The sequence below is a fragment of the Podarcis cretensis genome (genome assembly GCF_951804945.1).
Source record: "Podarcis cretensis genome assembly, chromosome: 7".
Classification (NCBI taxonomy): domain Eukaryota; kingdom Metazoa; phylum Chordata; class Lepidosauria; order Squamata; family Lacertidae; genus Podarcis; species Podarcis cretensis.
The window spans coordinates 75,336,204-75,350,247 of NC_137176.1; the positions used below are offsets into that span (position 1 = coordinate 75,336,204).

The following is a 14,044-nucleotide window of genomic DNA, read 5'->3' on the forward strand; positions in this document are numbered from 1 at the left end:
GAAATCAACCCTGAGTGCTCACTGGAAGGACAGATCCTGAAGCTGAGGCTCCAATACTTTGGTTACCTCATGAGAAGAGAAGACTCCCTAGAAAAGACCCTGATGCTGGGAAAGATTGAGGGCACAAGGAGAAGGGGACAAAGAGAATGAGATGGTTGGACAGTGTTCTTGAAGCTACCAGCATGAGTTTGACCAAAGTGCAGGAGGCAGTGGAAGACAGGAGTGCCTGGCATGCTCTGGTCCATGGGGTCATGAAGAGTCGGACACGACTAAACAACTAAACAACAACAACAACAATGTGGGAATGAAAATTTGTGCTTGTGTACTTCCATCCATGTTTGTGTGAAATATAACCTAAAATGTATATTCCTACAATTCCTCATGAATTCCTTTTTGCAGTGCAAATAATTATGGAGTTGAATAATAAAGATTTAGCGAATGTGTGGGTTTATTTCTTATATGCTTTTTTCATTAGAGAATCCATTTTGTGTTGGCCTCGGAACTGCTCCCTTTATGGGACAGATGTTGCATTTGTCCTAGGCATGGATCCAGAAGAGGAAATGTAGGATCTCTGCCCACAAAGTATCTGCAGAGAATGAAATGACTAAGCTAACAGCAAAAGAATATGTAGACAAGAATTTAATTAGATATTACAGGCGTAATACAAATAGCAGTTAAATGAAATCACATAAAAAATCTCAGCATAAAACATTGCAGCATTTGATAAACAGGGGGGAAATGCTTCCCATTTGCATGCAGGCAAAACATTGCCCATTAAACATTCCTCAAGTAGCAGTAGGGCAATGTAAAGATCTTATATACTCTGTAACCATCATCATACCAACTAGGTAAATTTAATCCAAGCCAAAGAAGTGTTTCAGCTCAATCCCTGACCTATCCTGGTAGGGCTGAGGAATACTGGAACCCTGAAGCCCTGGAGAACTGCTGTCAGACAGTGTACAATACTGAACTAAACAGACCAATGACCTGACTCAACACTAAGCGGCTTCCTATGTAACAGCAGTGTCAGCAAGATGGAAGGGAGTGAGCAGCAGAGCCTAGGGGAGTCTCTTCTCCCAACATTCCCCAATGCAATGTTCCAAGTCCCTAGACAGGTTTCACCCTCATCCTCTCACCCTATTCTAGTACATTATTGTCCTTGTCCCTAATGCAACAACCTAACTAGAAAGCACAAGCTGACCTGCATTCTGAAGATAGTTATCTATAATTTTTAACATCAGATCATTAAATATTACTCTAAGTCTGTTCAGCACACACTAGACATGTGCAAACATTATTATTTTTTACCAATGGAAATTTCATTCTTAGACATGCATCTCTTTATATTTATTCATTTGGTTTCCTTTGAAAACAAAAGGGCTGCCATTGAAAACAAGGAATGGGTTCAGGGATATTACCATGAGACGTTGATGGTTAGCCAATAAATCAGATTGCAATGTAGTGATCCATGTTGCTGGATTTTAACCTCTCCATGCATTGGAACAGAGTGTCTCTAAGCCTATCATGAGCAGTTTAATTCTCCAAAAAAGGAAATAAAACCCCTACTCCTTGTTAGTAGATGTACTATTGAAAATGAAACCAAATGCTTAAATAAACACACATCTGAGACATTATTAACTAGGCAGAAAAATACCTGCAGCTCATATTATCTATCTATCTATCTATCTATCTATTCAAAATTTGAAATAGCTCCAACAGCAAGCAGTGATTAGAAATAAATAATTTGATTGCTAGTATCATCCATTACAGTTGTATCCACCTGGATTTAGGAGATGACAGGTCAGATATATGCCCAGTCACCGTAGCTGGCTAGTCAACTTACTCTAAATCCCAATTCCTTATCTGTGAAATGGCAGTGGTGTTGAGACAATGAAATATTACTGATTTGAAGTCTGGATTCCATAAAACTGTTTCTCCAACTTCTCCTAATAGCTGCATTTTTAAATTTCCAGATTAAGTTTTCTGTGACAAGCTTCACTCTTGCACACCAAAAGGTTTACCATGTGAGAGTAAAAAATACTTGCCTCAGAGCAGTCCACCCCATGTTTCTGAATGATGGCACTAGTCTGAATATGCATCCTGATGTGAATGAGAGAAGCCCAGAGCAAATTTGCAAAGCTGAGGCTGGAATAATTCTGCTGTAGGTTTGCAGTCTAAGTGCTTGAACGATTCAGTTATCCCTAGGATAGGATCATTGGAAGGAGGCAAGCAGGACTATAACCAGCCTCTCTTGTTAATTTATGCTGCCACATTTCTAGACAAAGTTTCAAAGAAACGAACAGGAATCAGGAATTCCTTTTCCCTCATAACAAACAAAAACCTCTGTAACCAGATTGCTGACCATATGTGTTTGTTTCTGTTTAGTATTTATGAACTCTTTGTGCTTGAAATGATTCTGTTGAATGATAGTCCATTTTAAATAATAATGCTTTTGCCTACTAATCATGAATATCAGGAAATTTAGGTTTTTGCAATTAGAGTGAATTAAAGTGCTCTGTCACCCCAGCACAACAAATTCCCTTCAATTTTTATTTTTATTTTGTATTTAGGAAAGTGGCTTGGAAATGCATTGGAAAGTGTGGAATGAATAATTATTAACAGTAAGATGCACAAATACCCCACCAAACAAATCTGAATGATTTTTTATTGTCATATAACCTCCCTGCAAAATAAGTAAGAAAGCCTGGTGCTGAATGAAGACCATATATAATCTAACCATGGCATAACCTTTAAGCAAGTAAATCAGGACAAATGCTCAATAAACAGGGCATCTGAAGGAGCCCTAAGTCCTTTAAGCTTCCTGACCTTGGATCTGTATATGAAAAGCTGAATTCCTTCCCCCCACCCATTATATTTAAACTTTGTACTGTAGCTGTTGTGATCATTCCTTGTCATGCTTCTGTAGGGGTTGACGTTTGTTTTTATTCTCATGCCTGCATCAGAACTATAATTCTATCATCTTATTAAGAAAGTTGCCCTTAATTATAATTATCTCTCTGTAGGAAAAAAAAAAATGCAACAGCTGCATCTATTCTGGGAACGGCTCCCCAGACAATGTAATTAAGTTAGATTGGTCGGGAGCTGTCTGTCTAGTTTTGCAAGGCGCTAAACATTACTAGTATCGTAATTTCATATGTTTATAATGGGATTGGATCAACTACTGTTGGGTGCACCAGCAAGTAAGCAATCAAAGCTGCAGCTGCCCTAAGCCACACTTTGGAACTTAGTGGAATATGCCAAGGACAACACAAAAAACCACAAAATATATGCCTGCTGGAACTGTGACCAACCAATATTTGCATTTAGGCAGAGAGAGAAACGCTCTGTGATTCCTTCAAAGTGCACTTCCAGTGGAAATCTGGCACACACATAGCCCAATAAATGCAGATTTCAAGTGAGAGGTGGTCTTTTGGCCCAGTGTGGCACCGGGCAATGCAGGAGGTGGATGCTGTCACCTGGCCGACGAATGAAGAGGCTCCTCCATCTGCTGTGTGGGATGATGGGGAAAGCCTGCAAAATTTAAGTTCAATCTACCTTATAAAGGGCACAATTGGGGCATATATACTGGCTGGATGTTGACTATTAATATTAATAAATACGTTAATTACTATTACTATTGCTAATTATTATAAGATTGTTGATATTGATTACTGTAATCAATAAAGTTGCAATCATTCAATCCCCATGCCATCTGTCTTGACATTATTTCTCCATTGCACACCTCATCCCCAAATGGCTAGGGCTCTGTGGGCATGGTCTTGCAACTGCTGGCAGTGTGGTGTAGTGGTTAAGAGTGGTGGACTCATAATCTGGTGAACCGGGTCCGCTTCCCCGCTCCTCCACATGCAGCTGCTGGGTGACCTTGGGCCAGTCACACTTCTTTGAAGTCTCTCAGCCTCACTCACCTCACAGAGTGTTTGTTGTGGGGGAGGAAGGGAAAGGAGTTAGCAGCTTTGAGACTCCTTCGGGTAGTGATAAAGCAGGATATCAAATCCAAACTCCTCTTCTTCTGCCCCCAATGGCTAAGTTAGTTTCGACTGAAAACTGAAAATTATAATAAATTTCTACAAGATATGGAACTGGTGCCAACAGGAGACTTCTTCCTAATGCTAACAGCAATTTCAGAGGAAGATTTTTTAAAAAAATTATTATTATTATTATTATTATTATTATTATTATTATTTAGGCCAAAGAGTAAAAAGTTAAAGTCCCCCCCCTTTGTGTCTGCTATCTGGAAAAACCAGGAATTGAACTTGAGGTCTTGTGCACGCAAAGCAGAAGCTCTACCAGTGAACTAAGCTCCTTCCATCTACCCCAGCTTATAAGCCAAGCACAAATGACATACAAGAACAGCATAGCATCTTCAGGTTCAATTAATTGACCACACTTTCTAATAGTGAGCGCAAGCTGGAGAGTGCCAGTAGGATTGCAGTCAAAATAGGGCCACTGAAAAAAACAAAAGTGACATTATCAGCATGCTCAAGGGAAATCTTGTGCATGGGGGCTGCCCAAGGGTGTGTGAGGAACCAAGACAGGACCTTAAGGGTTCTAGGCAGGGCCTAGCAGAATCTTGAGTTTAATGGCTTTTCAGGCTGGCTAATTGACAAAAATGTTTCAGCTGGTCAGGTCAGTAAAATAATGGTGGGCTAATCCTACTTTGGGACGCGGGTGGCGCTGTGGGTAAAACCTCAGTGCCTAGGACTTGCCGATCGTATGGTCGGCGGTTCGAATCCCCGCAGCGGGGTGAGCTCCCATCTTTCGGTCCCAGCTCCTGCCCACCTAGCAGTTCGAAAGCACCCTTAAGTGCAAGTAGATAAATAGGTACCGCTGTATAGCGGGAAGGTAAACGGCGTTTCCGTGTGCTGCGCTGGTGCTGGCTCACCATAGCAGCTTCGTCACGCTGGCCACGTGACCCGGAAGTGTCTCCGGACAGCGCTGGCTCCTGGCCTCTTAAGTGAGATGAGCGTACAACCCTAGAGTCGGACACGACTGGCCCGTACGGGCAGGGGTACCTTTACCTTTTTAATCCTACTTTAAGGCATTTTCACAAGCAGTTTGTTATGCTGGTGAACTCATTTATTTATTTTATATTGGCTCAAAAGACAAGCATGGTAATACAACTGTAAGAGTGGTTTCTCATGATGATGTTGAAAACACTTCATGAAACCCATGAAGTGGGTTCAATTATGCTGTGCAAAAATCATATTGTTCATTTTCAAGAACTTGTCACGTGACCAGCTCCCCATGATAATATTCTGAACGTAATTCAAAAAAAAAAAAAGAAGAAGAAGAAAAAGGTTTGCCAGGAGAATAGTCACGAATGCTGACAATGAATAAAGTGCAAATATTTAAGCTTGGCTGGCATTATGCTGGATTTAGTATTGTCTTTGATCTCTATTATTCAAGAAATTTCTTCCTTAGTTGACTATATAAATATATATACTACTAACACCATTCTTTTAAGTCAGAATATGCAAGTTTAAGACAGAAGCTCAAAGCTATTATTGTCTGGACAAAACTCCATAACCTTATTATTTGTTTTTTAATTGGACCAGTCTCCTAAAGTGAAATAACATGTGAGAATATTGGCTTTAGCCTTTGATATAGAGTATCCTGTGCATATATAATCACCATAGCTATTAGGAGATGAACCTCCATACTATTATAAAGCGATAAAAAATATTAACATGGTGAATCTAATTAACAAATCTCTGCTAATTAAGTTTTGTCGATCTATTTTTCCCTGGCATATGGAGAGGTGCTTTGGCATAACCAAGCACATCAGTCTAATTCCACAATATGAGTGACAAGCTTGGAAAAGAATGCTTCTTCAATATGCTCTTTGAAATTAGCAATTATTAAATTAGCATTTTAATTCTTTACTTTTATATTATAGTTTGCACTTTGGTAATAGAAGCATTTCCATCTTTGTATGTTTATTCTGTTCAGTTATTTAAACATAAATCTTCTTCCATCTGACGGTGGGGAGGGGGGAAATGAGCAAAACAAAGAGTAGGTTTTTTTCCCCCAAATGTGAGATTAACTATACAGAATTGTTGTAGGAAAGGCAAATGAAGATTTAGTAATCTGACTGATTAATATTGTTTTTATGTTATTTGTGTTATCCCATTAATGGCAGGAATGGATTCGATAGGTATAAGCAATTTAGCAGCATGAACAACCACTGATAAATCTGAATCTTTTCATTGCTGCTAATTAACTCACTTAAGTGGTAGCAGAAATTATTATTGATGTACACACTCATTAAAACTGAAACAGTTTAAAATACCTTGAGCTGTACAATGGCTGTAACATCTATGATCTATATCTACATTGGAACGATTCCAGTGAATTTACTCGCTCTTACAGTGTGGGTCTTCAGGTTACTTATTAGAGAAAAAATGTCAAGCCAGTTCACAAGGGGAGGTTCACTGCTAAATGACTGAAAATTCAAGTGATGTCTTGCAATGAGTGGCACAGTTATAGATCAAGCACTGCAGATAGAGTGTTGATATCACCTCAAAATATAATACTTTTCAGTAGGAAAAATTCACCTGAAAGTCATTGAGAGGTGTGATAGGTAAGAACAAAAAAAGTGGAACTGTTAGTTTATTGGCCCAGCCCACTCACTGACGATGGCTCTCCAAGGACTCAGTCAACAGCCTTTCCCAGCCTTTCTAGTTCAGATTCTTTTGAAACTAGAGATGAAATAGGTTTAACCTGGGACCATATGTATGTCAGGAGTTCAGCCTACACTCATGTAGGACCCTGGCAGAGACACATGCCCGACTGGCATGTTCTCTCCCTTCTGGTCTATTGTCCAAGAGCTTCAAAAGCTTTCTTCTGCCCGAACATCACAGCGACCAATGCCAACCAACACCGGCACACTTAGGGATCCGTAGAGTTTGACCTCAGCAACTCAGCATTTTGGCTAATCTACTTTATTTACATATAAACACACACGGAGCACTGCAACATGGCTCCCTCTCTCTCTAGCATCAGACAGCAAAGAGAAAAAAGAACAAAGGATAATAGTCCCACTTCATGGAACACAGCAACACAAACATCCTGTCTCTGTCACTTCCCACTCTGTGAAGTCAAAACATATACCATCATGTGAAAGACAAAAATCCCATGACTGCAATCATGATGCAGGAATTCTAACATCGTATGGGCTATACCACTGAACTACAGGTCTGCCCCTTTCTGGCATAAATTCTGTGTTGTAATTTGAAAAGTTCAGGAAATGTGTTTTGATGCAGAGCTGTGTGCAGATGGCCTCTCAACATTCTGCATCACATTTCTGGGAAGAGAAGGAGGGACTATTACACTAAATTTCACCTGAGGGCAAAAAAACCCTCCTCTACAACAGTTTCTTGGGAGTGGGGCTAAATATTAGCAGAGGCTGTAGCAAGACTTCTTCCACCCACCCACCCACCCACCCACACACACACACATATTATGTTTTGCCGCTATTGGAAGTTAACAGCAGAAACCCTGTGCCACCATCTTCCACACTGCATATGAACAAAAGAAGAGTCTCTTGGATCAGACGAATGGCCCATCTAGTCACAGCAGCCAACCTGACACCTGTGAAAAGCCTGCGAGCAGGATATGAATGCAATATCACTCTCTGCGCTTGTGATTTCCAACAACAGTTATTCAGAGGCTCACAGCTTCTCTCAGTGGAGATAGAACACAGGCATCATGGCAAGGATTCAACCATGCTTTATTCAGAGCTGACCCACTGAAATTAATGAACATAACTAAGTTAGGTCCGTTATTTTCTGTACATCTACTCTTAACATAGTTGAATAATGCCCAGGCTGGATCTAGACACACCAATGAAGCGTTTCAGTTAACTGCATTGTAAACTCATACAAGGAAATCCGGTAGGGAAAGACAGGACTCTACAGCACCATCTGGTGTCACAGTGTTGTATCGCACATACAACACATATACAATGCTTTTTCTTTACCAATCTAGCTGAGTCCCCAGTGTCATTTCAGGGCACTGGGCAGAGGGTGACTGCCACAAAAGAATGTTGGATCATTTTTGAAGAAAATTCTACAAAGTGGCCTTTTTATGTATGGGGAAAAGAAATAAAAATAAAAAAAATATCAGAAAAAGTTATATTTTAAAGTGGTTGTGCTGTAAGTAACTGTCTTAGCACCAATGACAATAGCAACTAGTGAGCATAACTCATAGTGTAGCCAAGGACATTTTTTCCTACTAAAACTAACATGAATTTTCATTATTCCTGGAGGTTTTTGTAGCAGAGATATGAACTATTTTTATATTACTATTGTCATTAGGAATAACTAAATGTGCTGGATTGGCTACTTATGACATGTTTTTAAAAAATGCACTCAGCCACTGAGACAATGGACTCACTTTTTAACCCATGTTTCCCTCTGAATTATTTTTCAACTGTATTATTTATTAAAATCCCACTCTGTATGTAGCACCCTGAAAAACTAGTGGTACATTGAAACCCCTCTGCAACTCCTGGAGGCAATCCAGCAGAAGATGAGTAATCAATCATAATTGATATTCCCTGTTTGAGAAGTGAAACCAATGTTTACCACAGCTGGGTAATATATGTGGCACAGAGTGTAAGATATAATTATTTCATCTTAAAAATAAATCCCTTAAAAAAACAACACAGAAGTCTTGCATAGCCTTTGTCAACCATCTCACATGGAGCAAGTTAGAGAAGACGTTCGACACAGATCTGAGACAATCTAATTGTGCTTTTAGAGTTAATGACATAATTAAGATCTGTCCTAAGTACTTAGCACTGCAAGGGAAAGAAAAGGAATCCAACCTTGAACTATACAATAGCCGAGTACAAATTGTACATTTTCAGTGTAGGAGCATCTGCCATGTTGAGTGGCCTCCTTTTAGAAATACGGTACATTGCCCTCTGCTTTGTGTTTTTGGCATATGCTAAAGACTTTCCTGTTCACCCAAGCATTCCCCGGATTGCTGACATTGTTTAATGCATTTGCTTTCTCACTGTGGAGATTAGACAGTGTGCAGTACGACTGCATTTTATTGTATTGCTTTCTGTTTTTATTATTCATCGTACGGTATTATCATTTGCATACCGTTTCGGTAATCTAAACTGATCAGCAATACATACATGTTTCTAAATATAGGCAAATATCTTTTTGAACTTGTAGGTGTCTAATTTTATCTCCTGTCTTTAAAATGTGCCTCGGATGCAAACAGTAAAGGCTCCGATAGCAGCATTTTAAGAAACTGCTCACATGAATTTTAATTTTAAGAAACTGCTCACATGAATTTTGGGAATTACAAAACAATTCTCATTCTGAGAAACCCTCAGACCATGAACACACAAAGTAAGCTGTACACCAAGGATGGGAAAACTCAAGGGTCCCATTTTTTCCTGGACATCCTTTTTTGGGGCCACATCATGCTGTGGTGGGCAAGACCAGAATCAACAGATGTGACTCTTTTTACAGCAATTACATTCTAGCCATAAAAAGGATATGCACACACCTCCACCATCCTCTGTCCTTGCTAACAAGAGGCTCCATCATAAATCAGTGACACATTCTAGCCAGGCAAAAGCACTTAGAGTGTGGAGCAGGGACAGTAAGATTTGTGTGGGCTGGGAGACGCATATCCTGAGGAAAATACCATGGTACCCCCCAACTACATAGCCCGGGGGGGTCACCTTTAGCCTGAAGGCCTGAGGTTCCCCATCCCTTCTTTAAAATGTGATTGGCTATTTGGGTGGTTGAGGAAGATACCAGATTCTGCCCCACCACTCCCCTTTGGTGTCCAAAAAGCTAGTCTTAGCATCTTTTATTTTAAGTGATTCTTGTTTGCTCCATTGGATCAGCATAAGAGAGTACTGAGAAAGTCAATCTCATTAGCAGTTGTCTGATAATTAAGTTTTAGAAATCTGTTGGGGTGTTGCTTTGTTTTTGTTTTGTTATTTTGCCAAGCATATGGAGGTGTTTTGCATCCTGTAATACATTAGATTGATGGTAATAAAAACAGTTCACCCCCAAACACCACAACTCAGGATTGCTGAACACACACGTACAGAAAATGTGCACTGAGTTGTATTTGAGTAACTGACCATTTTTAGGGTCAAATAAGATGTGATAGAGGAGGTATGTGATAAAATCAACACAAGTATTTTTCTTTGGTTAAAAGCACCCCAGAAAACTAGCTTGGATGAAGACCATATTGCAGTTCTGCATGATGAGAGGTGGGCTGAAATTTGCAAGATACCTGTTTCAGATCTGTTTCAGGAGTCACGATTCAACCCACAAAACCACTCGGGAAATGAAGGGGCTTACAATTGCAATATGTGTGTGCCTTTACTGGCAACTTCTGCAATACAGCAGCAGCAGAGTTGGCTGCTGGCAGCTTTATTTGTTGTTATGTGATTTCTTACTCACCATAAGGTTCCAGAGTAGGTTGCAACAATGTAAAAATACAATATTGAAATCAGTAAAAATACCATATTTTCCCATGTATAAGACTATATTTTCCCCTAATTTTTCAAAGGCTAAAATTGGGGGTCGTCTTATACACAGAATGTTTAAATTTCATTTCTTAATTTTGGACTCGAAAAATAGGGGTTGTCTTATACATGGGGGTGTCTTATAGTCGGAAAAATACGGTAAGTTGCAATGTGAAAAATGGGATGTCTCTATCCTAAAGTGTCCCTATCAAGTAGGAATAACAACAGCCAGAGTTCTTGTGTTGCAACTGCAACACCAAAGCAAATGTTGCTGTTGTTTTTTTGCTTTGTTAATGCAAGAAAGAAGAAGAAAGAGGGCAAGGTAAGAATCTTCCCTGCAACAAATAATTTCACACACCCTTAATTATTTTGCCCCTCTGCTTTAACTTCGTTTGCGTGATTTGAGCAAAATGCTCCATATGCACACAAATAGGACAAGCTGCTGAAGGAAAACAAAAGGATACCAGCCTAGACAGGGCTGGCCCACCCATAAGGCAACATGATGTTACCACATCAAACGGCAGGATGCACAGGGGAAGCCAATATGATCTCCAAGGAATGCATCACCTGCTGTAGCTGCCATGGAAATCAAACACTGTGCTCTGCCTCTCTGACTTTCTAGCTTGATATTTTACTTCTAGATAACACCACAGCCAAATTCAATTCTAAAACTCTGGCTTTTGTCCTTCTTGAGACCCACCCATTTGCCGTCTTGCAGAGAGCCCCCTTAATCCTCAATTCTCTTAATGGCACATCACCAAGGCAACTCCTGGACTGAGGGGTTGAGGAAGCTAGCCTGGCTTGATTAGCTTTTAACAATAGCTGGATCCAGAGATTATAGAAGTCTGGCACCCACAAACTCATAACACAATGTTGAAGGAGCGTCTCCACCCCCATCGTTCTACCCAGACACTGAGATCCAGCGCCGAGGGCCTTCTGGCGGTTCCCTCACTGCGAGAAGCCAAGTTACAAGGAACCAGGCAGAGGGCCTTCTAGGTAGTGGCACCTGCCCTGTGTAATGGCCTCCCACCAGATGTCAAAGAGAACAACAACTACCAGGCTTTTAGAAGACATCTGAAGGCAGCCCTGTTTAGGGAAGCATTTAATGTTTGATAGATTACTGTATTTTAGTATTTTGTTGGAAGCCGCCCAGAGTGGCTGGGGAAGCCCAGCCAGATGGGCGGTATAAATAATAAATTATTATTATTATTATTATTAGGAATATTTAGCTAATTTGAATAAGCGTAACCAAATTTCTCCGAGTGGCATTGATCACACAGTTCCAATTTACACAACAAATCGGCATTCAAGGCAATAGTTCTGCACAAATGAAACACCATTAGGGGTTTCAAGGGAAGTTAGAGGCATTTCAGTAAGATCTGTAGCATTTTCTCAGAGGCAATTTTGCAGAAGTTAATATACAACAATTAATCACTCACCATATTGTTGGTGGCTCAGAACCTTCTATTTCCAGGTAATCGTATTTCTCTTCCATCTGAAAATCTGTAAAAATGAGTGAAATGGTGTCCCCAGGCTCGGCCACAATGGTCCACGTGCACTCTGCATTATTGTGGTATTCATTAGGGAAATTTGGGCTAGAAACGATGCCACTGGATCCTCTCATTGTCCCTCCACATGCATCCTCCGCTGTTGAAAAGAACAAAAAGGAGGCACAAGTTAGAAGACAGTAATTCATAGCAGGTGTTTCATGTTAAACTAAATGCATGGGTAAGATAGATATCAATCATTTTGCAGAATTTGGCAGTATAGGAGTGTTGGGGCAGAGTATCAACTTGCCAGCGCAAAGGATATCATAGTTTTGTTGGTATTTTTTGTGAATGGGGCAGTAACTTGCTGCAACCTACCCAAATTGCCATCAATTTCATTCTGAAAACATCCACTCAGCAACTGACCAAGGGTATCAAGTTCAGCTCTTGATTTTCTCCATTACTAAGACTGACAAAACATTCCCTCACCCTTTTAGGCTCTCAGGTGGTTTGGCTTTTGTCAGGCATTTGGCTTATTGGGAACCCAAGTTGCAATGGCCTGCTCTTGTAATTTTTATTACAATAGAAATTAGGTCAGCCTTCATTTGCCAGCTCCCATCCTCACCTGAGAAATATTATACTCTGATCTACTAGTGTTCTGATGAATAGTTTACGGTTATTATCTTGAATGTCATGTCCCTTGCACTCCTGTACTCATGTTTTTTACTACGGAGCCATTTTAATAAAGGAGACGTTTTTTCAACACGGCACATATTTCAAAGGATGGCTCTATAAAGTGCTTCTTTCTGAGAAACATGTTCTGCATTATAATGCATCCAAGGATGAGACTCCAGACTACACTCTGCTCTTTACTGTATGACCCTTGGGGTCCCAGTTCTGAAAAGTAAATCTAGGAAAAGATTTAAAATATGAAAATAATTGCATTGCTGTTGTTGGGCCCCGGTGATTTATATCCACAGTGTGAGATGCTGGGAGCGCAAGCCTCTCTAAATGTCATGTTTTCTGCACATCGGAACTCCAAATCCCAAGCCATATGTGCCTTGATGGGGAGAGGAGGAGTTGCATAAGGAAATTTCTGAATGAGGATTTAGACAAATTCATGGAGGCGAAGTCTATCGATGGCTACTAGCCACGATGGCTATGCTCTGCCACCACAGTTGGAGGCAGGAATGCTTCTGAATACCAATTGCTGGAAACCACAGGACTGGAGAGCAGAGGTGTAGGAAGGTCAGGTGCAGAAAATTTCTTGTCACCCCCCACACACATTCTTTTTTGTCTGCAAAAATGGTTTTATGTTATTTCATATTTTCTTACAAAGGAATGTGGATTCTGAGCCTCTGATAACAAGTAGGCGACTATGGACAGATAGTTAAATCTACAGGATGGATTGTGTTTTGGTTTGTGTTATTTTATTTATATTTATTGTTTGTTTATTTAATAAAATTTATTTTTAAAAAACCTACAAAGTGGTTTACCAAAACAAAAAAGAAAAAGAAAAACACACCACAACAGTAAAATCAATAAAAAATAACAATCCTACTTTAAAACATACAAAAGCGAGGTTGTGGACTACTGGGCTGAAGTTCACTGCATGTACTGTTTTGAAAGAAAATGTTATGAAAATGATCTATAGATGGTATATGACCCCAGTCAAACTCGCAAAAATATACCGCTTGTCTGATAACAAATGTTGGAAATGTAAAGAAAATGAAGGAACATTCTTTCACCTCTGGTGGACTTGCCCTAGAGTGAAGGCTTTCTGGGAAATGATATATAATGAGTTGAAAAAGGTATTTAAGTATACCTTCCCTAAGAAACCAGAGGCCTTCCTTTTGGGTATCGTCGGCCAGAACGTGTTAAAGAAGGACCGAACATTTTTTATGTACGCAACAACAGCAGCAAGGATACTTGTCGCGAGGCATTGGAAAACTCAAGATCTACCCACACTGGAAGAATGGCAGATGCAACTGATAGACTATATGGAACTGGCTGAGATGACTGGCAGAATCCG

The 14,044-nt window shown here is 40.0% G+C and overlaps 1 protein-coding gene across 5 annotated transcripts in view; it reads right to left on the bottom strand.

Moving 5' to 3' along the window:
• CSMD3 (CUB and Sushi multiple domains 3) overlaps positions 1–14,044 on the bottom strand; it is a 592,920-nt gene that overhangs the window by 383,235 nt on the left and 195,641 nt on the right. For all 5 annotated transcript variants that reach the window (XM_079984060.1, XM_079984063.1, XM_079984062.1 and 2 more), the window contains exon 5: positions 11,965–12,172. In XM_079984060.1, coding sequence (XP_079840186.1) covers positions 11,965–12,172 — 208 coding nt within the window. The remainder of the gene's footprint in view (positions 1–11,964; positions 12,173–14,044) is intronic.